At 62.8% G+C, this 23,002-nt stretch overlaps 1 protein-coding gene across 4 annotated transcripts in view; it reads right to left on the bottom strand.

Annotated features, from left to right (window-relative positions):
- Positions 1–23,002, bottom strand: part of ZC3H7B (zinc finger CCCH-type containing 7B) — a 39,491-nt gene that overhangs the window by 13,740 nt on the left and 2,749 nt on the right. For 2 of the 4 annotated variants that reach the window (XM_045834781.1, XM_045834785.1), the window contains exons 2-10: positions 14,362–14,420; positions 12,379–12,412; positions 12,027–12,224; positions 10,854–11,012; positions 8,428–8,508; positions 7,565–7,621; positions 1,971–2,013; positions 1,204–1,397; positions 561–882 (exon numbers count right to left, since the gene is read on the bottom strand). In XM_045834781.1, the coding sequence (XP_045690737.1) occupies positions 561–882; positions 1,204–1,397; positions 1,971–2,013; positions 7,565–7,621; positions 8,428–8,508; positions 10,854–11,012; positions 12,027–12,224; positions 12,379–12,412; positions 14,362–14,414 (1,141 nt within the window). In that variant the 5' untranslated portion in view covers positions 14,415–14,420. Of the gene's footprint in view, positions 1–560; positions 883–1,203; positions 1,398–1,970; positions 2,014–7,564; positions 7,622–8,427; positions 8,509–10,853; positions 11,013–12,026; positions 12,225–12,378; positions 12,413–14,361; positions 14,421–17,301; positions 17,326–23,002 lie in introns of those variants that run through there. The other 2 variants (XM_045834782.1, XM_045834783.1) reach the window with 2 other exon arrangements.

Here is a 23,002-nt window from a genome sequence, read left to right on the forward strand (position 1 = left end):
GCGCCTCAGCTCAGCTCCCAGGTCCTCCAAGACCAGCCCGGGCCTTGCCGGCCCCCAGACCGCCCTCCCTCCTACCCCGCCCATCTGCCCTGGGGGATGTCCCCTGTCACGCAGGCCTGCTGAGGTGACCTCCTTCAAGAGGCACCGTCACCCCCTCCTGGAAGCCTCCCTGGACCCCGAGGCTGAGGGAAGCCCCCCTGTGCTCCGGCAGCCCCATGAACCCCCCTCAGCTGCAGGCTCTCCGAGCCAGGCCCGACTGTGGGAAGCCAGGCCCGGAAGGGCCCGGGGAGGCCTGTTTCCGCTCTGGGCCCCTGGCACCCAGCTCGGAGTGGTGCTGGAGGTGCCCGTGGCCTCGCACCCCTCCCCTAGCCTCAGGGTCGTCCCTGTGCGATCCCACCAGTCTAGTGACCCCAGGGCCCCGGGGGGCTGGTCAGAGCATGCTGGACTGCAAGCCCAGGTCCTAGACTGCCGCAGCCCTGCTGCCTGACACTGTTGGAGCTGCCACGGCACCTTGCAAACCGCCGAGGGGTGCGGGGTGACTATGCCCACGCGGGCCTCACCCAGGAAGGCGCTGGTCTTGTCCAGGGAGCCCCGGGTTGACCCAAAGCTGTCCAAGGCGTCCAGCCGGGTCTCTGAGTACGGCAGCAGGTCCAGGGAGTCCAGTGCGGAGCCAGGGGGGTCGAGGGCGTCCAGCACAGAGGCGGCCAGCTTCTTGGAGGGGTCCATGACGAGGCCAAAGGAGGCAGGGGGCAGGGGGCTGGAGACGGGGATGGACCCGCCCACCACAGGTGGCAGCAGCGGGGTCCCTCCCGGGAACACGGGTATCAGCTGGGGCAGCTCGCTGGGCACGGCGCTGCCAGGCAGGCCCCCCTGGACCAGAGACTGCAAGGTGAACGGAGGGTCAGAAGAGAACTCGAAGGCCCGGACCTGGGCACACCGGGCACTGGGCACAGCCACCCCCCTGCGCCTCAGCCCCAGCCTGCCCCGTGGGGTGAACCGGGAATCTTTATCGCCCCTTCCGGCTGCACGCTCTGCAGCTTTACATTTCTTCCAAGCTGCCGGTCCCCTGCCAAGGCCTCAGTTTCCCCACCTGTGACACGGAGACAAGGCCCTCCCTCCACCCGTTGTGGGGTGTGAGGATGAACGTGACGGGGTCCCCGGTGGGAGAGGCGTCAGGAGAGCAGGAGGGCGCGGCGGGCTCACCAGGGAGTCCAGAAGGGAGTCCAGCTCAGGGCCGAGGACGTCCCCGTCGGAGAAGTCGTCCAGGCCCTCGGTGCCGGGGAGGGCCCTGCTGCCGCTGTCCAGAGGGGCCAGCAGGTCCAGAACGTGCGGGAACAGGGGCATCGTCGGGGTGGAGGGGAGGGGCGCCGGGGAGCCTCGAAGGTCCACGTAGCAGTCTGTGGAGGGGGGGCGGGGCTCAGCAGCTGCGGGGGAGAGGGGAGGGGGCCCGGGGCCCTGGGGCCCTGGTCCAACACCGTCCCCCCCTCCCCAGCTCCCGCACAGAGCCCGGTCTGCCCCGCCGGCCAGCCCCCCTCGGCAGGGGCTCGGTGACAGGGAAGGAAGGCCACTGTGCAGTGGGAGAGGGTCCTTCGGCCCCACAATATGTCCCCGCCGGGCCTGGCCCAGGGCCTGAATGTCCTGTCTCTGGGGCAAGCAGCGCCCTCTCTAGGGGACACTTTTAAAGTGACCTTTCCCGGAAGCCAGCGAGCAAACGGGGAGAGGAGGACTTTGGGAGAGGTGGCACCCAGTTGCGGGGGAGAGGACAGCCCCCCCCCCCCTCCCAGGCCTGGGCGCAGCTCTCCTCTCCCCAGAGTGGGGAGCCTCCCCAAACCCACTCTGTCTGCCTGCACGCTTCCCGCGGTCCCCGGGGAAGGGAGCCCTCCGGAGCCCGTGTCTGCAGGGCTGCAGCTGGGGCCAAGCCCCTCCCGGGGCCGCATCCCCACCCCGTCCCCTCGCATGAGGGGCACTACCTGTTTCGATGTCGTCTATGGACCCCCATCCATCGGAAGTTCCCTGTGGGGAGGAAGGACACGGTGGGTCAGGCAGACGCAGGCTGGGAAGGGCACGGGGCCCAGCACCCCGGGGGTCACCTGGGCCCATGGGACTGGACAGCACAACGGAGAAGGCACCGACGTGCCACTCCCTGCGTCCCCACAGTCCCCTTCTCCAGTTACAGCCCCGGGCGGGATCAGTCCAGGTGGGGCCCACTGCTGAGGGCAGGCCGGGCAGAGCTTGCTCTCGGCCTTGCCGACGTCCTCACCCACAGGGCCTGCATCCTTGTACACAAGGTGAGGATGACATAGTCACCCACCTCCTAGGACTGCTACAAGGATGAAATAATTTGACATCGGTGCGGGGATTAGAGCACCGCCTTACATACAGGAACTGCTTTATGCGTTTGATAAACAAGTAACAAAATTTTAAACCCAAGCTCTCAGGAGCCGGGCTGGGTGACCCGGGTGCCCTCGGTCCCCGGCCTCTGAGCTCCATCCCTGCAGACACTCGCAGTGCATCTCCACCTCCAGGCTGCGGCCCGTCATTCCTGGGCCCGGCCCGTCCTCCCCTCTATGAGCGCCACACACTCCCGCCGATGTCCCCCTTCCCTGGCGAGGCCCTGGGGGCCCCCCGTCTCCTCTGCGCTCCCGAGGAGGGCAGCAGGGGCACCAGACCCCCCTCCTCCACGGACCATGCCATCCTGGGGCTCAGCAGCAGCAGCGGAAATAGCAACAAGAGTAACCAGTGCTGCCTGACGCCAGGGCCGGGCCTGTACCTCACACCCCGTGGAGCTCAGCCCTGGGCTCCAGGCCCCGCCAGGTGGCCACCGGCACAGAGAGGTCGGACCTGAGGAGCCGCCCCTCCCCCACCCCGGGCCTCGCTCTCCCAACCCTGTGCGTGTGTGCGCAGAGCCCCCCGCAGGCACGCAGTGCACACATGTGCAGTTCAGGCGCCCAGGGTGTGCGTGGCCCTCCCAGACAAGCTGGACAGCCCACGGCTGCCGCACCGCATCGGAGAGCTGCTGTGCTCATGGCGAGGGCATAAAATATTTCCTCAGTGCCGCCGTGGCTCCCCAGGCCCCACGGGACACAGTCACCTTCACAGCCCCTGCCCACCACCTCACTCTAGCCCACCTCTCTAGGATCAGCTCCCCCGGCCTGTTTCCAGCCAGTGACACTCCCTTAGCCACAGAGGTCCCTGGAGCCCCCCTCCCCAGCGGACGCTGTGCTGGGGGTGTCCCGTGTGACCCACTGGACTCCTACAGCCACCACGAGATGGCAGGAAGCAGCACCTCTCCGAGCAGTGGAGGGGCCACCTCGCATGAAGGGGTGCACTCAAGACCTGAACCCAAACTCACCGAGCTGCAGGGCCCCGATTCTTCTGAGCCCAGGGGGAGAACTTGGACTTCCCTCTCCTGCCTCCTCTCGGCCTGCCTGAGTCCCGCCAGCCCGACTCCATCACGGCCTCTCGACCACCGCTGCCTCGGGCTCCGTCGGTGCCTCGGTCTCCCAGCCCCCCCTGCACCCCTCACGGCCCACACTGCCCAGGGACACAGCTCTGGCACCGAGACCGTGCCAGCAGGGCCTGCCTGACTCCAGGGTCCTGAGAAGCCCCCCGTGGGCACAGCCGTGCCGCCCCCAGGACTAGGCACACTGTGGAATGACCAGCTGAATGAACAGGCCGCCCGGGCCGGAGAGCCATCCCAGCAGCCCAGGCGCATGCCCACTGCGTGTGTACGGCTTCCAGACGGTCAGGGGGTCTGGCTGTGTGTGTGTGTGTGTGTGTGCGCGCGCGTGCAGCACCACTCCGTTGCACCGGGGCAGGATCTGACCTCGTCTTCTCCACCGTGGAGTCCACTCTGCCTGGCCTTCTCATGGATGCCCACCCCCGGGACCAGCCCTGGCCTGCGTGCATGTGTTGGGGGCCCCAGCAAAGCTTCATGGGTGCGTGAGCGGTTTGGCAGGGACTAGGTGCCCAGGGCCATGCAAGGCACCATCTGTGGTCCCCTGGCTCCAGGCTCAGTGGACACGGAAGGCTGGCCCTTTGGTGGCGGGGCACTCCACCCATATCTGCTGTGACCCTCTGGCCACGGCCATTCAGTCACTCAACAAACAACTTCTGAGCATCAGTTGTGCCCGCCCAGCGCAACACCGCTTGCTGTGACCAGGTGCTACTGTACTGCACAGTTGTGCTCACTGGCCTTCGAGGACCTGCAGGCAGGCCCCTGGCCCCAGGCTCCTGGAAGAGACCTGCGAGGGAGCTGGGCTGGAACAGGGCGGGGAGTGAACACCGGCCCTGCCTGGGCACCGGGAACTGGCTTTCCGGGCCTGCGCTCATCCCACCCACCAGCCACCTGGGGACTGAGCACAGCCCTCAGTGGACTGAGCCCACTTTACAGAGGGCTCCCAGCGCTCAGACAGGTGATGTAATTTCCTCTTGGCCACCAGTAAGCGAAGGCCAGGCCCGTCTGACTCCGCAGCGGTGCCATGCAGCGGCACAGAACAGAGGGGCCCCGAGTCCCTGCTCTCAGAGGAGCTCCTTGCAAAGCAGAGACCACACACACGCAGCACCCGCGCCATCCAGTGCGCCCACAGGCGGTGCTGAGGGCGGAGAGGGAGGCCGGAACCAGATGGGGGAGGGGCCCGAACGCCAGGCTGAGGCTGTAGTACCCGGATGTTGACTAGTCATAGTACTTTAAAACAGACACTTCGCAACCTGGCTGGCGTAGCTCAGTGGATTGAGCGCGGGCTATGAACCAAAGTGTCGCAGGTTCGATTCCCAGTCAGGGCACATCCCTGGGTTGCAGGCCATGACCCCCAGCAACGGCACATTGATGTTTCTCTTTCTCTCTCTCTCTCTCCCTCCCTCCCTTCCCTCTCGAAAAATAAATAAAAATCTTAAAAACAAAAAAAAAAGCAGACACTTCGCTAACCACTGAGGGTTTCTGAGCGGGGAGAGACCCGAGAGGCCTGGCTGCTGGAGCTCACTGTGCGGCCACTCTGGGGGAACAGGTGTTAAGGGGGTCTGGACAGTGCTGGGCGACAAGAAAGGGAGGCCAGACAGGACTTGGGAAAGCGGGATGTGGTCTGAACCGGGGCAGTCACCGTAGGACGAGAAGGGACAGGAGTAGCCCATCACAGACCAGCTAGGGTCACCCAAGAGCTGCCCGCTAATGCACAATCATGCCCCGGCCCACAGACAACAAAAGGGCCCCAGTCCCTCGGGCCCTGGGGACGAGGTAGGAGCCCCTGGGATCCAGGGACAAGTAAGATCTGTCCGAGTAACTCCCTGCTTCTCCATCACCTCCGGCAGGACGAAAGAGGCGCCTTGCGCAGTCCCCTCCAGCCCCTCCGGCCCCCTGGCTGCTCGCACGCCCTGGGCACTCCTGCCTGAGGGTGTTCGCACCGGCTGTTCCCCTCGCCTCGTCCCCCAAGCCCCCTTCGGGTTCACCCCTCATCTCCTTTAGGTCTTTGCTGAGGGGTCTCCTTCTCACTGAGGCCTTCCCTGCTCACTGTTTAAAAATCTGCAGCCCCCTCCAACAGCCCCAGCACTCCCCAGCCCCCTTCTCCACAGCACGGATCTCTTCTCTTTATCTTCCCCGATTAGCCTGCAAGTTTCACGAGGGTGGGGCTCTTTGGCTGTTTCTCTGCTTTACCCCAAGTGTCTGGACCAATTATATGCTGGGCCTATAGCACTCAATAATTATCTTCTGAATGAAGAGAATCAATACCCTCCCGGCGTTCTTGTGATGAGGACGAGGACGCAGCTCCTCCCCAGGGACGAGGTGGTCTGGCTTCTAGCCACTGTTCTCCAGCCCCACAGGAACGCTGCCCCCCTCCGCTCGGCCCCTCCCACATTCCGGGCCCCTCCCAGCCTCAGGGCCTTTGCATAGGCCTGCTCCTCGGCCCGGAATGCTGTTTTACCTGTACACCCGGCCCTGCCTGTTCCTTCACCTCCAGGTTGCGGTTTAAAGGTCACTGATGCCAGTCTAAATCAGGCCTTCCGTTTCCAGTGGCCCGTGGCTCCCCTCGCTCTGCCTTTATTTATAGGTCTCATCGCGGTTTGTAACCAGAAACGATCGCACTAGTGTCCGCCTGCCCTGGCCGGGGAGTGCTTCGAGGGCAGGGACCACACTTGTTTGGTTCACCGTGTGCACAGCCCCCAGCTCAGTGCCTGCCACATACTGGCTGAAGTCAGACAAGTCACCTAACTTCTCTGTGCCTGTTTGCCCTTAGTTAGTCACAGGGAGGACGCAGCACCTCCCTTGAGGCACTGTCGTAAAGTTACCTGGGACTGTTCATTCCTTGTTCACTCACCCGCTGCTGTGGTGTAAAGGTTTATCCCCCCCAAACTGATACGCTGGAACCTAACCCCCAAAGTGATAACAGTATTAGAAGAGGCCTTTGGGAGGTGATTGGATCATGAGAGGGGGGTCCCCACGAATGGCATGAGAGACCCCACTGAGATCCCTTGTCCCTCTGCCCTCTGAAGTTACAACCAGAAGGCGCCAACCATAAACCCAGAAGTGGATCTCCACTAGACACAGAATCCGCCAGCGTCTTGCTCCTGCACACCCCAGCCTCCAGAACCGAGAGACAGTTGTTTGCTGCCTGCAAATCAACCCATCCCACGGCATTTTGTTGCAGCCGCCCAACCAGACCAGGACATTCCCTTATTATTTCTTGAACTCTCAGGACACGCGAGGCTAATAGTTTCTGGTTATGAACCACGACGAGTGCGGGCTACAAACCAGGTGAGACCTCGTCTGCCTCCCTCGCCGCCTGAGCGTCCCCAAGGGCAGAGACACGCCTAACTCAGCTCCGGCCAAGAAGGGATTCCCGGAGACGGACGAGTGAGTGAATGGAAGAGCTGCAACGCCCTGGAGGCGGGGCGGGCCTGCTGCTGCTTCGCTGTGTGACACTGGCCAAGTCCCTTGCCCCCCCTGTGCCCGAGTCTCCCCTTATGTGCAATGAGGAGGCAGGACGTGGGCTCCATCTGTACTCCTACAGCCTGTCCCTCCTCTTCCAAGAAGGCCTACCGTCCACGCCGCGGTTCCTGTGCGGGGAGCGGCGGGGCGGCCATGCGTGTGCGAGCTCTGCCGCCACCCAGAGGGCAAGGCCTGGGTGGTCTGGCCCCAGTCACCCCCCTTTCTACGTCCGTATCCCCATCCTTCCCTGCTGCCACTGTCCCCTTTCTCAGGGGTTCACAGGCTGCCCCTGCAGCGACCGTTCCCGCCACCAGCAGCCACAGCCTGTCCCCACACTTTGCCTCTGTGGTCACAGGAGGCGCCTGCTGGGAGGGAGGTGGAGAGCTGTGCACCCCAGAGCTGTCCTCACGAGCCTGACTCAGGCCCAGGCTGCCAGTCACCCCCTCTTCCCAGAGTAGGGGGCCTGGCTCACAGCAGTGGGGACGGGGACGGATGGCATCCTTCAGCTGGACGCCCCTGCACCCGCTGCCTGCGGTCACTTGGGCCCCAGAGCGAATTCAAAGCGCTCGCGATGGGTGAACCGCAGCAGGTTATTCCTCGAGGTGGGGAGGAGGGAGGCTTGGGGTCCTGGCCCCATCCTACCTGATCTGCCACACCAGCTGCAGTGCCGTTACTGAGCAGAGAAAAGGTTTCCAATTCCTGCCAGAGATTGGAGAGAGGTGGGAAGAGATGAAGATCCCGGAAAGACGCTCAGGGTCCCATCAGCCAGGGCAGCAGAGGGGGCCCAGCAGGCGGCCGGGGTCTGTGGTGCCCTCCAAGGCTCCCCGCCCCGGGCCGCCGGGGGCCGCCTGCACTCTCTCTGGGTCACCCGAGGGTGTTCTCTTTCTGCAGCCCTGACCTGCACAGAGGAATTCGAGCGCGCACTGCCGCTGTGTGCAGGCACCGCATGCCACTCGCTTGCTGCGGCCCTCCCAGGGACCCTCGGAGGCGGGCATGGTCAGCCCACGTCCCGGGTGCGGAGAGAGCTGGCTTGCTCGAGGTCACAGCAGAGACTCCAGAACGATACCCTCTCTACGTGCAGCTTCCTGGCACCCAGTGGGCGCCACGGAACATACACAGACTTGAACGAAGCAAACAGATACCAACATCTCAAACGTGCGCCACCACCCCGGGGTTACGTGAGGACATAGGCTGAAGGACACCACTGTCGCTGAGGCCACCGCTGGGGCGCTGAGGCCATCCGGGGCAGGGGAGGGGACGGGTCTGAACAGCTGGTGTTTAAGGTGAGCTGGGAGCTTCAGCTGCTCTTTCCTTCCCCTAAAGGTTCTGAACGTCACTGCAGGGCTTTCGGCCAAAAAGAGGGACGGTCACCTGCTGTCACTCCCTTCCGTCCTGGCCTGGCTCTGGCCACCCTCACCTACTTCTCCCAAAGGCGCCCAGACCCCCTCCTCAGATTTCCCATCTCCGCCCCCAGCAGCCCCCAGCAGCCCCCAGCGCCCACCTACCTGGGGCCTCTTGTACGCCTTCCGGACGCGCAGCCCGAGCTTCTGGGCCAGCTCCTGACCCAGCTGCGTCACACTCTCGTCCTGGGGAAGACAAGACACAGGTGGGGCAGGTCGCTCTGCCGGCTCGCCGCGCCGGACTGCGGGCACGCGTGCAGCAGCCCCGCAAAGGGGGGCCCGGGGTCACCCCACGTTCCTACGGACAAGGACGCAGGCTCCCGGCAGGGGACGCTAAGGTGGCTGGCTGCCCGTCACACAGCTAGAACGTGGCGGGGCTGGGGCCAGAACCCCTTGCTTCTGCTTCTCTTTTACTGGGGCGGAGGGAAAAGGAGTAATTTTTGTTGATTCTGACATTGTCTTTTTTGTATTCACAATTCGGCCAGTAACAGCATCACTGGGGAGGCTGAAACCTGAGAGCAAATGCTCCCAGCGGTCGCCCCCCTGCCCCTCCCCCGCCAGGAGGTCTGATGTGCTCGTCCCCTGCGCAGCTCCCCGGGGACTTACAGACGCGCCCGTGGACCTAGGAAGAAGGCTTCCCTCTGCTCTTCGGGGATTTTCTCTCGTTTCACATAAGTGGGATCCTATTATACCAACGGTTCCCACAACTTGCTTCCTTCACCAAACAGCGTCTTGGAACTTTCTGCCAGTCCCGGGGGGTGCGCAGGCCCAGAGCGGCGAGGACGCACGGAGTGCAGAGCGCGCCCGGCCCCCGGTCAGCGCTGAGTGACAGCACCCAGCACCCGCTCCTCCCTCCGAGTCCGTAGTACTGTTCGCGTACCAGGGGCCAGGCACACCGGCCGCAGGGCGGACGGGGCCCAGGACGCAGGCAGGGTCCCGTCTGGTGGGGGAGACCCGTCGTCGGTCAACACCAGAATGGCGACGACGACGACGGAGCGAGAAGTACTGTGAAGTCCCGCACAGGGGCTGCCTCCCCCCTCCCTGACGAGCTCCTGGAGCCCCAGGGCCAGGCCCCGGGGTCACCTCCAGCCCTGGTGCCCACGCGAGGCTCGGTTCTGTTAGTGTCTGCCCGCAAAGGCTGGAAACGGGGGGACTCTCCGGCTCAGAGCCCGAGGCCCTCGTCCAGGGACTTCCCGCAGGGGAGTTACCGCCCCGGCTGGGCTGGGCTGGGCTGGACGGAGGGGTAGAAGCCACGGGCCCCCCCAGGAGGGGGTCACCCCGGCGGCTGGGTGTGGACCCGCGGTGAGTGCTGGAAAAGCTGTATGGAGGGGGGACCTCTGTCGTAAGAAAGGTTCTCCCTGCAAACTAAACTGAACCAGGGAAGCAAGAATAGTGAACAAAACCCAGAGTAACGGTGACTGTCTTCTGAACACTCGCTGTGTCTGCTATCACGCAGACTGGCTCGTGTGACTCTCGGGGTTCCATCCTCAGCACAGCCCTGCAGTGCCTGGTTTTTTGTCGGCACCCCGTCTGACAGGAGTGGGAACCAAGGCCACAGAGGCCAAGCTACGTGTGTACGGCCACACTTAGCCACTAGGTGGCAGGCTCGCGGTCAGGACCCAAACGCAGGCCCGAGCTCTGGAGCTCTGGCACTGTCGTCCTTGACCGTCGTGCATGCGACTTCCTCTCCGCTCTGCTCACCCAAATCCTTCTCGCTCCTTCCAGGCCCACTCATGCCCCGCCTCCTTCGGGGAGTCCTCCAGGATCCTGACCACTCCTGAGTCCTCTCAGCCCTTCCTGGGAAGCACTTGCCTACCCCCAAATGCTTTCACGCCCAGTATTTCAGGGATAAAGTGGAATAAGGACATTTTCTAGGCATGGAGGGGATGCACAGACAGGGGGAGTGCTCTGTCCGAGTTCATGCCAGGGGTCAGCAGTGGAGGCCAGCCTAGACCTAGGGATGTTTCCACTCCTCTCCTTGTAGTCTGTGGGTCCCCAAAAGGCACAGCCCTGGGTGCCGTGTGGGCACTCCGTAAACACCTGTTAAGCGGGTGAATAACGGGGAGAGCGGGCAGATGCCCGGCCGCGCGCCGGCTGAGGCGAGCAAGGCCCTCTCTAGGACATCTCCCACCGCCTCCTCCCTGGCTAAGGACAGCCTGGGCACCAGGACTCCGTGCATGCGGCGCCCCTTTCATTCTCACTGCGCCCCTGGACTCGGCACTCTCCCTGGTCGGGAGCACCAACTCCAGGAGCGGACTGCCTCGGTTCAAATCCCCGCTCTGCCTCCGAAATGCTGGGAAAGTTCCTTTCTCTCTGTCATCTTCAAAATGGGGATAATTGTATCTACCACAAAGGGTTGTTTGTGGCAAGTGAGCAAATACAATGTATCTTTAGCAATGCCTGGCACACAGTCAGAGGTCACTGTCGATAACAGTGTTTGCAACTCTATGTAACAGGAAATGGAGCCTCGGAGAGACCAGGTGGTTTGGCCGAGTGAGGGCGGGCGTGGACGCAGCGCCGCAGGCACTCACGTGGGGCAGGGCGAGCGAGCAGCGGCTGCTGCACTCGTAGGCCTCCTTGTGGCGTCCCAGCTCGTTGAGGGCACGCGCCTTGCGGAACAGTGCCCGGATGTTCTCGCAGTCCAGACCCAGTGCCTTCTCGCTGTCCTCCAGCGCCTTCTCGTACAGGCCCTGCCGGAGAGGAGCAGGGGCTCTGCGTCAGCGCCTGCCGCCCGCCCTCCCCCAGGCCTCCTGCTCCCCTCAGCGGAGGGTCAGCCTCCCCTTCCCTGCAGAGACGGAGGCTGCCGGAGGAGCCGGCTCAGGGAGGAGGCTCCAGAGCTCCAGGAAACGGCTCTGGTGCTCCCACTCCGGTCAAGGGCAGCCAAGTGTCCAGCTGAGGGCATTGCCAATGGGCACTGTTGGGACACAGGGGGGAGGGGCCTTCACGTGCTACGGTGGTGAGCCCGGTCACTCAGACATATCTGTTTCGTATCTCCCCTCGGGGCAGAACACCACGGGTGGGGAGTGAGAGAGGCGCCTTAGAGAGGAGATCACGAAGGCGGCCCATGTACGGAACAGAGCGCGAGCAGGCATCTGGTAGACCCGCTTGTCCGGAGCGGCCCACCAGTCGCTAGTCCACTGTGGACGGCAGAGGTGCCTCAGGAGCCTCCGCAGAGCCCACAGCGCAGCCGCCCAGGGGCCCAGCGAGTGAGCGGGCAGGGCAGGCACGAGGTCAGGGGGCTGGAGCCCTCGGAAGGAGCGGAGGCCGGAGGCGTGGAGAAAGAAGCGAGGCTGTCGTGAGAGGCGAGGAGCCCGGGAGGGAGGAGCGGGAGAGGCCAGAGGTTCGCAGGGAGAGGCGGAGCGACGACCAGGGAGGTCCTCAGCCCTGACTGCCCACTGACTCCTGGCAGCGCCCAGGCCACCCACAGATGCTAACTGAATCCATCTGGGGCAGGGCTCAGGCACCACTGTCATCTTTAAAAGTCTTCTCGGGTCCCAGTATTAGCACTTCACGAGCTCTCCAGGTAAACACCTGCTGTGCAGCAGGGTTGAAAGTCAAGGAAGCAGACGGTGAGATTCGGACGGGAGGCTGGGGAGAATCCCCGGCCTTGCAGAGGCTCCCTGGGGTGTGGCCCGGCTCAGCTGGGCATCTGGGGAAGTGGTGGGCGGGGCAGGGGTGGGGGAGGGGGAGGGCGCCGGGCTCACCATGGCGAAGTAGCAGGCAGCCCTGTTGACATGCAGCTTGCACAGCAGCTCCCGGGGCAGGGCCACCTGGTCGGAGGCGGCGTAGTCGGCCACATTCAGCCCTTCCATGTACTGCACCAGGGCCTGCTTGTGGTCCTTCTCCCGGAACAGGTCATTGCCCTCGGCAAACAGGTTCTGCACCAGCTTGAGCAGAAAGGCCTGCCGGGATGTAAGGTGCAGAGGGAGCTCAGGGGGCTTTCTCCACCCAGCCCCAGCCCCAGCCCCAGCCCCAGCCCCAGCCCCTGGACCCACTCCCGCCTCATCTGGACACCCCTGCTCTTTGCCTTCCCCGACCCCGGCAGCGGACACTCACCTCATATTCTTCTTGCTTCAGGGGTAGTGTCGACCTAGCGGGAAAAGGAGAGGAGAACAAGGTCTGGGTGAGCCCGAGGGTCCCAGCCACGTGGAGGTCCGGGAGCCAGAGCCACAGGCCGGGGACTGTGGCCGGAGCGGGCTCCTCCGGCTCGGACCTCCGGTGTCACCTCGCGGCCTGGGGTGAGTGGACGGCATTTTCTCCCTAAACCATCCCTGTGCTGGCCTTCCACTCGCCCCGGGGCCTGGCAGCCTGGCCTTCCCAGGTGCAGAGGCTGAGAGAGAGCAGGCCAGCTCAGCAGTCCCCCACCTACGAGTGACTGTGCCCCGCCACCCCAGACCTGCAGCCGCAGGGCCCCAGGCACCACCGGCAGTCCACCTGAGGTCCCCTTCTCCCATCCCTCCCCACAAAACTCACGTCAACGCCAGCCAGTGCCAGGTACACTCAGAGCCTGACACCCCTTCATGTCAGACTCAACAACGTAGATGGGTCCCTGGGTGCCCTCTGCTCTCCCGTGGTCAAAAAAATGCCACTCAGGACAGTAGCAAGTGACAGCCCAGGAGAGCAGAGGCGCACCCGTCACGCTGGGGGGCTGAGCTGGAGGGGAAACTGGGGTTTGTCTCCAGGCCCCTCAGGTCACCGAGGGGAAAGCGGACACTCAGAGGGGCAGTGACTTGCCCGAGGTCACACAGCAGGTCAGCGCCCGGGCCAGAGCCAGAGCCGGAGCACAGGGCTGGGGCCCCTCCCACTGCCGGGAGCTGTCACCCGCGGCCGGGTGAGGAGGAGCCGCCTGGGCGAGCGAGGGAGAAGCGGTGAGGGGGGATGCCGGGGGTCCCCAGGGGGTGACAGCGAGGCTCCCGACCCGATCCTCTCACTCCCCTCCCCACCGTCAGAGGCCAGGGCTCGCCCCTGCTTCCCCATACTGTCCCAGCCCGGGCCACCGCCGCGGTCGCCCTCCCCCTGACCGGCCTCCACCTCCAGCCTCTCCCCTTCCAGCGCCTGCTGCCTCTTCAACAGGTCCCACCCTGCCCTAGAAACCACCGCATCCTGGAGCTCAAGGCCTCCACGAGCCAGCGCCGACCCACCTGTCCAGACCACTCTGTGTCTCCTCCAATGCCCCGCGCCCACTAGGCATTTGCTAAGCACGTGCAGTCTGCATGTGCAAGTCCCACTGTGTCACCCTGCAAAGCGGCCCCTGGGGAGGGCGACATCCGGTTCCTGGAGGTTGTCCGACTGCTAAACCTCTTGCGACACCCCCCCCCCACCCCTTGGGAGAGGAGAACCAGGACACAGAGCGAACATCTCCTGCAGGCGCAAGGACCCCGGGAGGGACGGGGTACTGCCCTCTCCGTGTCCCGGGGACGGAGCCCACCCGTTCCGCCCGGGGGGAACCCGGGTGTGGGCTCGGAGCTGCAGCTCCGTGGAAACCAGTGACTTCCGTTCAAGCCGGATCCTGACAACAGACAGTACTGTCCAGGTTAGCCTTGCTCGCCAGCCTGACCTCAGCTCTGTCGTCTGCGAAGCGGTGGACAAGACCACCGACTTTCCCAGGCTGCTGGGAAGATCAGAGCAAGGATGGACGCGAAGGGCCCGGCGCAGAGCCCGAGAGATGTGCCCCCACATTCAGTGGGAAGCACCGATTTCCTACGAGACGTGCGCGGGCAGGCACGAGAACTGACGCGCGTGTGCAGATGGGGAGGGTGAACAGCACACAGCACGAGGCCGGAGGGCAGCCAGGGTCGGGGAGCGCACACGCGTGTGCAGGGTTCATGGCTCCCGTGTGGGGTTCGCAGATCCATCCCCTCGCCCCGGCCACGCCAGCCGCTTCCTAGCACCTCCGACCTCCCCACTCCCCAGCACACGGGGGGACCCGGACAGCCGAGGCTCCGCGAGCAAGACAAGGACAGCTGGGGAGAGCTGCTGCGGGCCTCGGCCGAGTTCGGAGGACCCGCCCGGCCCCCCGCCGCCCCGGCGCACACTCACTGAATGAACTGCAGCCCCTTCTCGATGTCCGCCTTCCGTCTCTGCCTCTCCATCAGTCTCTAGGGGAGAGAACAGTTCATCGGTCAGTCACGGGGGCCACCTGCCCCGACACGCACCGTGGACTCACCCTCGCTCGCCCCAGTTCACGGCGCAGAGGGGAGTCCCCGAGGGCGGTGACCTCTCTCGGGGTCTCCAGAGACGTCCGGACCGGGCCACACGGCCCCTGCCCTCCACGCCCACGTCCCACTGGACCCCGAGTTTGTACAGGGCCCTCAGCAGCCAGGGAGCTGCCTGGAGGCCACCTGCCCGTTCCCACACATGGCTTGGGCTGCAATGCTGCATAGGACTCCCTCAAGTTCAAGGAAAAAAAAACCCCGTTTAACCATCAAACTCAGTCTGAGGAGAAAAGACACAGAAAAGGCAAAATAACGCCATTGACTATAGCTACAGTGTAGCACTGCGCACTGGGCCAGGCACTCGGTATACGGGTCTTGATGAGTCTTCCAACAGCGCGGTGAGGCGGGTGTCCTTCCGCCCCATTTTACCGAGGAGGAGTGGAGGCTCAGAGAGCTGCCCCACGGCTGAGGTGGGATCTGAGCCCAGGCCACCCCCCTTTTATGCTCCCCAACTCCTATGGTCCCTCCACCCAGCTCTACACGCACCATTTCATGAACAGCAGTAAGAAAGAGATAAATGAATATCAACTCACCCTAGTCAGACTTTTTATAGATAAGGATACGTATTTATTTATGTGTTTACTTTTAAAGACTTTATTTTATTTTTAGACAGAGGAAGGGAAAGAGAAAGAGAGGGAGAGAAACATCAGTGTGTGGTTGCCTCTCACATGCCCCCTACTGGGGACCTGGCCCGCAACCCAGGCGTGTGCCCTGATGGGGAGTCGAACCGGCAACCCCTCGGTTCGCAGGTTCACAGGCTGGCACTCAATCCACTGTGCCACAGCGGCCAGGGCAGAGTCAGTGCTGAGTAAGTAAATGAGAAATAATGAGCGATGCTGAGTGGTAACCAGGTGCCTGCCCAGGGGGCTGTCACGGTCCCTTCAGACGCCCCCAGCGACACCCGTTCTGTTGCCCACGAAGCACTCAGACCCAGCCCCAGGACGCCCAGCCTGTCGTCAGGCTCAAAACAGTCAGAGCTCCCTCCCTGACCCAAATCCCCCTCTGGCTGCTGCACAGCCTCTCCTCCCGTTCTTGGTCCCGTTTCCTGAAAGAGGTGCCTACACCCTCCCGCCCCCCCTGCCCCAACGCACGGCAGCCCCACTCCCGCTCCGCCGCCCATGCTCACCACGCGACCTCCTCGTCGCCGTGCCCACGGAGGGGCGGTTTCCCGCCTGCCCGTTCTGGCCCTTCCGGCCGCACCTGCCAGGTCCCCTCGCACCGGCCTCTCCGACCGGTCGCCCCTGCTCCGCCGCCCAGGTCCGAGGACCGGAGCGCAGGCCTCCGCCGAAGGGACAGCACCCCCTGCTCGCCTGGACGAGCACACTGTCCCCAGATGAGCCCTCACATTCCGTGATCTCATGAGTCACGCGGGTGATGCACAGAGCAGTTCCTCCCGCCAGGCTCGCCCCCTCCCCAGTATTTCAGATCCGTGTCCTACCTTCTGGGCAGTGCCGCCTGGATGTCCGACAGCCGGGTCGCTTATGGCTTCCCAGCCTTTCCCAACCAGGGGCCCTCTACCTGGAACGCCCCCCCCCCGCCCCCCAGCCAACGCCTTTACGACTCAGCTCAGATGCCTTGGTGTCTAGAAAGTCCTCCCCGGTGCCCACTCCAGGGTGCCCACCCAGCCAGCTGGGCCGGGTGCTCCTCCAACTGAGCAGACAGTCCCAACTTAGCTCAGCAGCCCAGCCCCACCCTCCTCCGTCCACCCCCGCTGCGGCGGCTGCACAGCTCTCCCCTGTGGTCAGTCTCCGAGTCCTCCCACCCTTACCTGGAAAACCTTTCTCCCCTCCGCAGCCCCGCCCACCTTCCCCACACCCACAGCTATCTCCCGGGCCCTCCCCGTCTCCTGCCTGCAGCCCCCAGGGAGCCCCGTCCCATCTGCTGCCCTCTGGTGGCCAAGGGTAGCTGTCAACCCACAGGTCAGTGTCGCTCCCCTGCTCAAAACTCTTCCGGGTGTGCCTGCGCGCACACGCACGTGAACACAGGTTTCTTAAAAAGGTGAGAACGTGCACTCTGTAGTCAGGTGATGTACCGACGCCACCGTTCCGGGTTGGATAAGCTGCAACAGTATGTTACCATCGGGGGAAGCTGGGCGAAGGGAACTCGGTGCTGTTTTTACAGCTCCCCGTGAATAAAAAAGTTAAATAAGCAAATAAACCCTCCACGACTCCCGCTAGCAGGAGGGCCAACCCCACGCTGCTCATCGCGGATGCCGGGCACTGGGAGGCCCGCCCAGCCTGCTGCACCCTGGTTAACGTCCGGCCATCAGCCCACCAGGGGCCGCCCATGCAGGCTGCCCTCTCTGTCTGGGACACCTTTCACACCCCCGCTCCCCCACCCCCCACCCCCCGCTAGTGCCCAGGGCTTCAGTAAAGCTCAGCTCGGATGGCTCCCCTACCAGGAAGCCTGCCTTCCCTGCTCCCCCCACCCCCACCCCCGGCTCCAACAACGCCATCACGGGCCTTCTCTGGACTGACTGCCGCCAGCACATGCTCACGTTCCCATCTCTTCCCAAACCGTGAGCTCCCTGGAGGCAGGAGCTGCGTCGGATACATCTCTGTCTCAGAGACGTATCAGGGCCCCGTGAACTTTAGAACTGCGTGTAGAAGCTGATTTCAGTCCTCAGGTATGAAGTACTTTCTCCTACCAGACATTGTTCTAGGTGCTTTAAATATAATTCTTAATCCTCACAACACCCCAGAAGAAAGTGCTATTATCGTCCCCGTTTTACAGATAAGAAAACTAAGGCACAAGGAGTTAGTACCTGGTAGCAAGTAAGTGTCGGAGCTGGGATTTGAACCCTGGCAATGTGACTCTGGAGGCCAGCCTGTCATCACCTCTCAAACGGGTGCTCCCGTCATCACCAACGGGTGCTCCTCCCGGTCCCCACAGGACGCCTCCTGTGCCATCTCACATGCTGCGGCCGGGCACTCGCCTGTCCCACACTCTTGAAGGAGCAGCAGTCAGGGCAGACGGCAGACCTGCCACAGGCACAGGCGCTACCTGAGGTTACGTCATCGGCATAGATCCCCCGCACGGCTCCTGACTCACCAGCCCGCAGTGGCTTACTCAGAGACCAGGGGAGGTCTAGTCTGGCCAACCTGGCCTCGCCAGTCAGCATCCCGGGTCTGCCCTGGCCCCCTCCCCGCAGCCCCTGTGGGCCCTGCCTGCCCACCCGAGGACCCTCTGCTCCAAGCAGGGCAGGGAGGGGTCTCGGCTCATCCTTTGGCGATTACTCGCTGCGTATCGAGCGCCTTCTATGGCAGGGGTTTTGAACCTTGGAGCCCACAGAGAGAATTCAGGAGCCCATGAACCTGGGCGGGAAAACACTGGCAAGTTTTCTCACTAAGCCCTACCCGATGTTTAGCACCCCTTCAATTACGGACGTCGAGGCCGCACCGCAGCAGCAGCAGCAGCAGCAGCAGCGGCGGTGGCGTCAGGGCTGGGAATCACCCCTCCTCCCGCTGCGCCGCGGCCACCGCAGACACAACAACAGGCCGGGCACACCGGGGACGGCTTCCAAACCCCTGCAGCTGTGCCGCTGACTGCGAGCTCTTGTTTTTGAGTGCATTAGTTAAAAAAAAAATAAAAACAAAAAAGCACAGCCACCGTTCCATAGCAGTGGCTTCCTCGGCAACCCCGTACGTTTTATGTTCGACGCACGTGACAAGCGGCGTCCCGAGAAGGCTCGCCCGGGGCCTCCTGGGCGGTGTGCGCTGCCGCCTTGCTGATCTGAAGCTCTGCTCTACGGGATTGTGTTTTCATCCCTGCATTACTCTCAGAAGTAGGTGTTCTTAACGTTACCCCCGCTTTCCACAGGAAAAAAGAGGCTTGAAGAAATGGTCTTTAAAAAAAAAAAAAAAGCAAGGCCTGGCCCTCGTGACCCATGACCGGCGGGGGAGAGAGCTGGAGGCCCCGCCCCCCCTCCGCCAGGCCTCGCCGGTCACCTCCGCAGGAACCAAAGTTCAGGACACTGTCCCCGAGCCTCCCCCACGGCCCCAGCAGAAACCAAGCTCGGAGTCACGGCGGCACAGCACACTCCCCCGGGGCCGGGGGTTCTGGGCGCAAAGAGCTGTGACTTCCATGATCCCGTTTGGGCCCCAAACCCTCCGGGGGCCAGATGGTCCCAGGGAGGGGCCGGAACAGCACCCCGAGGGGTCCGGGGCTTGGGCCCCTGCTCCACCGCCGTCCGCCAGCTGCGGTGCTCCAGGGAAATGTTTAAACAGGAGTTTTTTGTTTTTTTTTTTTAAATAGAAAAGTAACAGAAGCTCATTGTGCAACCCTTGGGAATTATGGACAAGGATAACAAAGCAGAAGAGAAGACACCCAGGGTGCCCGCCTAACGCGGTGAAGGGCACCGTTCCTTTGAGTGATTGAGAAGTCACTGCCCCAGCCCGAGGGGGCCCGAGGTCCTTGCGGCCGGGCCACCCTGCTGGGCCGGCCAGCGGGAGAGTCTCCTGGGCCACCCCGCCTGCTCCACTGCCTGAGGACAGCGAGGCAGGCCACCGGACCTGGGTTCCAAGCCCAGCACTGTCCCACGCCAGCTTTCAGGGCACCCCTCCACGCCTGTGTTTGTCATTTGCAACATGGGGCTAAGGACACGTGCCTTGTAAGGCACTTGGCAGATTTACACGGCGGGCCCCCCACGGAGGAGGTCGTAAGCTTGTGTTCCTGCCGAGCGGGACACTGTTAGAGGGTCCCTGGCGACCTACAAAATTAGCCTAAAAGTACTTCTCTGTCAGCCCACACCGATTCCTTGGCAGTTTCTGTCTGGGCCACTCTTTTTCGGCAGGCGCTGTCCAGGAACGCCCTGCTACCGGTGCCCGCTTATTCACGAAGCATGCGCAGAACACCTCCGTGCGCAAGGGGCTCTGCCAGGTGCCGGGGCACGAGGCTGACAAAGACCCGGGCCCCGTGGGATCTGTGCTCCAGGCACGAGAAGACAAAGAAACGGGTCAGGGCTACCTGCACAAGACAGGTAAAGGCACAGGTAGCAGTTGCAAGGAAACTGGAAGAGGAAACACGGCAGCAGAGTGATGAGGGTGGGCTGGGAATGAGAGTCAGAAGAAGGATGCCCTGGCTGAAGCGCCAGCCTGTGGACCCACGGGGCACCGGTTCGATTCCCGGTCAGGGCGCAAGCCTGGGTTGAGAGCCAGGTCCCCAGCTGGGGATGTGTGAGGGACAACTGGCCAATGTTTCTCTCGCACGTCGATGTCTTTCTCTCTCCCTTCCCCTCTCTCTAAAATATAAATAAATAAAATCTTTAAAAAAATAGGGGAGACAAAAGAAGGAGCCAGCCATGGGAACCTGGGAGGTGGGTGAGGGTGCACTTGGTGGAGGGCACTGCAAAGGCAATGGCCCTGAGGTGGCGGCGAGCTGAGGGCGTTCAGGGACAAGACAGACGGCCAGTGCGGCAGCGCGGGACTGAGGCAAACCGGGCAGGCGGCAGGGGCAGGAGGCAGGCCGCGGCCGGGTCCGGGGCTCCACGCAGGGCGGGATGTGTGGGAGAGGCGGCGCTGTGTCCTGCCCGTGTCAGGAGACCACTGGGAGGTGTTCGGCAGAGTGACGGGGTCACACTTAAATCTCGAGAAGACCCCTCTGGCTGCTGTATTAAGGATGGGTGACAGGAGGGGAAGCTGGGAAATTGGCTGGGAGGCGACTTGATCCAGGCCCGGAGAATGAGGGCAGTGGAGATGACTTGGGAATGTTCTGGAGGTTATTAAATGCTCATGGCAACCACGACCACGCGCCATAAGGATGCCGGGTGGTCTTTACATCTTTCGAAGTTCCATCACCTGAGACCCACAGCAAACCCGAGGCAGACGGGGCTGGGTCAGCAAGGCCATTTCACAGACCGGGAGACTGAGGCGGAGACGGCCGAGAGCACCCCCAGACCGCGCGGCCAGCCTGTGCTGGAGCTGGGTGTGCACCTGAGGACTTTGGACTCCCTGCCCCGTGTTCTTCTGCCCGCAGAGGGACAGGGCAGGACACGGAACGCTGTGGGGAAGAGCAGACGAGCCCCCCCAAACCCCGGGAGGGTCACGGCCCCCACCTCCCCTGCAGCCCTCGCAGGAAGCGCTCGGTGGCTGCTCGCTGGCGGATCCCGGCACTGGGTCTCAGGGAACCTAACGCGGGCTCCCCGTCTGGGTCGCGGTGTGGACAAGGCAGGAGGAGCTGGAGAACGAGTGACCCTTCGTCTTCTTTTTCCTCTAAAAAAGAAAGAGGGACCTCACTGACCTTGAAGGACTGTCAAGAGGACTAATGAGAGACCCTGGGCAACAGCATGACGCGAATGTTAGATAATTAGGGTTTCCAGACAGATAAGAGCAGAGCGCCACCGAGACCAAAATAACACGAAGGAGTCACTCCTGCGTGACAGATAAGACCTGGACTCGGGAGCCTGGGCTGCCTGGCTCCCTCCAGCCCTGCTCCACCGCGGCGAGTGGTCTCGGAGCCTCCGCCTCGTCTGCCCAGTGGGGCTGCAAACCGTCATTCCCGCCTCGACGAGTTGTTAAGGAGATTCAATAAGAGAAGACACCGACGGGGCCAAGCACGGAGCCGGCGCACAGCAGCGCTGGCTACGTCGGTCGTGGTAGCTGCTGTCGCTACTGCCACCGCTACCGGCGAGCCAGCGTCTCAGCCTCTGCCACGGGCTTGGGAGCTGCTGCCGGCCGGAAGCTGGCTGCAGACGAGGTCTGAATCAGAAACGCTGCCCCTTCCTCGGGGGCCTCCGCAGCGGGAGGGAGAAGCAGCACGAGGGCACCCGTGGAAGCCATCAGCGTGCTTGCGAAGGAGCAGACGGGCCAGGGGAAGTAAACAAGGCGGGAGGGCGCCCTGTTGCTGGCGATGAGGGAGAGAGGACAATGAGCCCGTGCCTCTGGGCCATTAAATGCGATAAAAAGAGCTGGCTTCTGTGCAGGCTCCTGGGAGCTGACTCAGAGCCGGCACTTCATCAGCCCCGGCCGAGGTCGAGGGTCCAGCTTCAGGCGGCAGCCCAGCTCCACTGGGGTTACTCGCACCTTCCGCCGCCTGAAGCCCACCACCCCTGTTCCCCTCAGGCCCCTCCTCCCTCCCAGCCACCCCTAGGCCCACGCAGGGCTCACCCAAGAGCCAGACTCCAGGCCCTGGCAGGCGTACCTCAGTGGACTGAGCGCGGGCTGCGAACCAAAGTGTCACAGGTTCGATTCCCAGCCAGGGTACATGCCTGGGTTGCAGGCCATGGCCCCCAGCAACCGCACATTGATGTTTCTTTCTCTCTCTCTCTCTCTCTCTCTCTCTCTCTCTCTCTCCCTCCCTTCCCTCTCTAAAAATAAATATATAAAATCTTAAAAAAAAAAAAAGAGCCAGACTCCCTGAGTTCTGGTTCTCTAGCTCTGCATCTTACACAACGCCACTTACCTCTTAGTGCCACAGTTTCTTCATCTGTAAAGTGGGGATAATTATAGTGCCTACGTATAGGGCTGTTATAAAGATTAAATAAGCCAATCTAGGAAAAAGCACTCACATAGGGCCTGACCACACGGTCATTGCTGGATCAGTGTTTTGAAATTATGAAGAATTTACAAACCCCTCTAGTTCCTCTCATCCGGCTCCCCTGTCCCGAGGCCCCCCAGACCCTGGGCCTCTCCCACAGGTCGCTATCAAACATCACAAACCGCAGGGCTCGTTTTCAGAAAGGAACACTCAGGCCCAGAGAACCCAGGGGAGCTCCGTGGCAGAGCCAGACTTGAACCTGAACTCACACACACGCCGCCTGTATTGTGGCCGCATCAGATCACCCACGCGTTCCTCCCTCACACGGCCCTGCCTTTGTCTGTCTCAGCGTGTCCCCGTAGGAGGCCCTTTCTATGGCCTTTCTCAAGCCGTCTTTCAAATATTCAAATGGCACTTCTCCTAGGAAGAACTTCCAACCCCAGACAAAACACACCTTCCTCCCTCCCAGTGGGGCATAATTCACTTTGACAACACAATGGCTGGAACGTGTCCTCTGGCCCCTCCACCACCGCAGCCTGGGGCGCAGGGGGTGAGGCGGACCCAGTTGCCGTGCTTGAGCAGCTCCGGTTAATCATCCGTATCTTCCTCCTGCGCAAGCTACAAGCTCCTCCAAGGCACCCAGCCAGGCACTCCATAGGCAGAGGGGCACTGAACTCAGATCTCCACGCTCAGGGCCCCGTCCTCCTTCCACAGCCATTCTGCCTTCTCCAGTCTCCCTTCCAGAAATCTCTGTGAGTGCCTTTACTGGGCCAGCCCCACCAGGCCCTGGGACAGAGGGTTATTTTAGTCAAGCTCCTGGCCTCGGAAAGCCTTCTGACCTTTGAGCTTCAGCCCCCACCCCTATTGCATTTGCCAGTTCAGACTGTCCTGGTCTCTGTTCTTGTCTACATATCTAAGATGGAGGTGGTCCAATTAGATGATGTCACCAGCTGGAGGTGACACCAATTCCAAGGTGGCACACTCAACCATCA

The sequence above is a fragment of the Phyllostomus hastatus genome, unplaced genomic scaffold (assembly GCF_019186645.2).
Source record: "Phyllostomus hastatus isolate PE091 unplaced genomic scaffold, TTU_PhHast_1.1 phas_contig_198, whole genome shotgun sequence".
Taxonomy (NCBI): domain Eukaryota; kingdom Metazoa; phylum Chordata; class Mammalia; order Chiroptera; family Phyllostomidae; genus Phyllostomus; species Phyllostomus hastatus.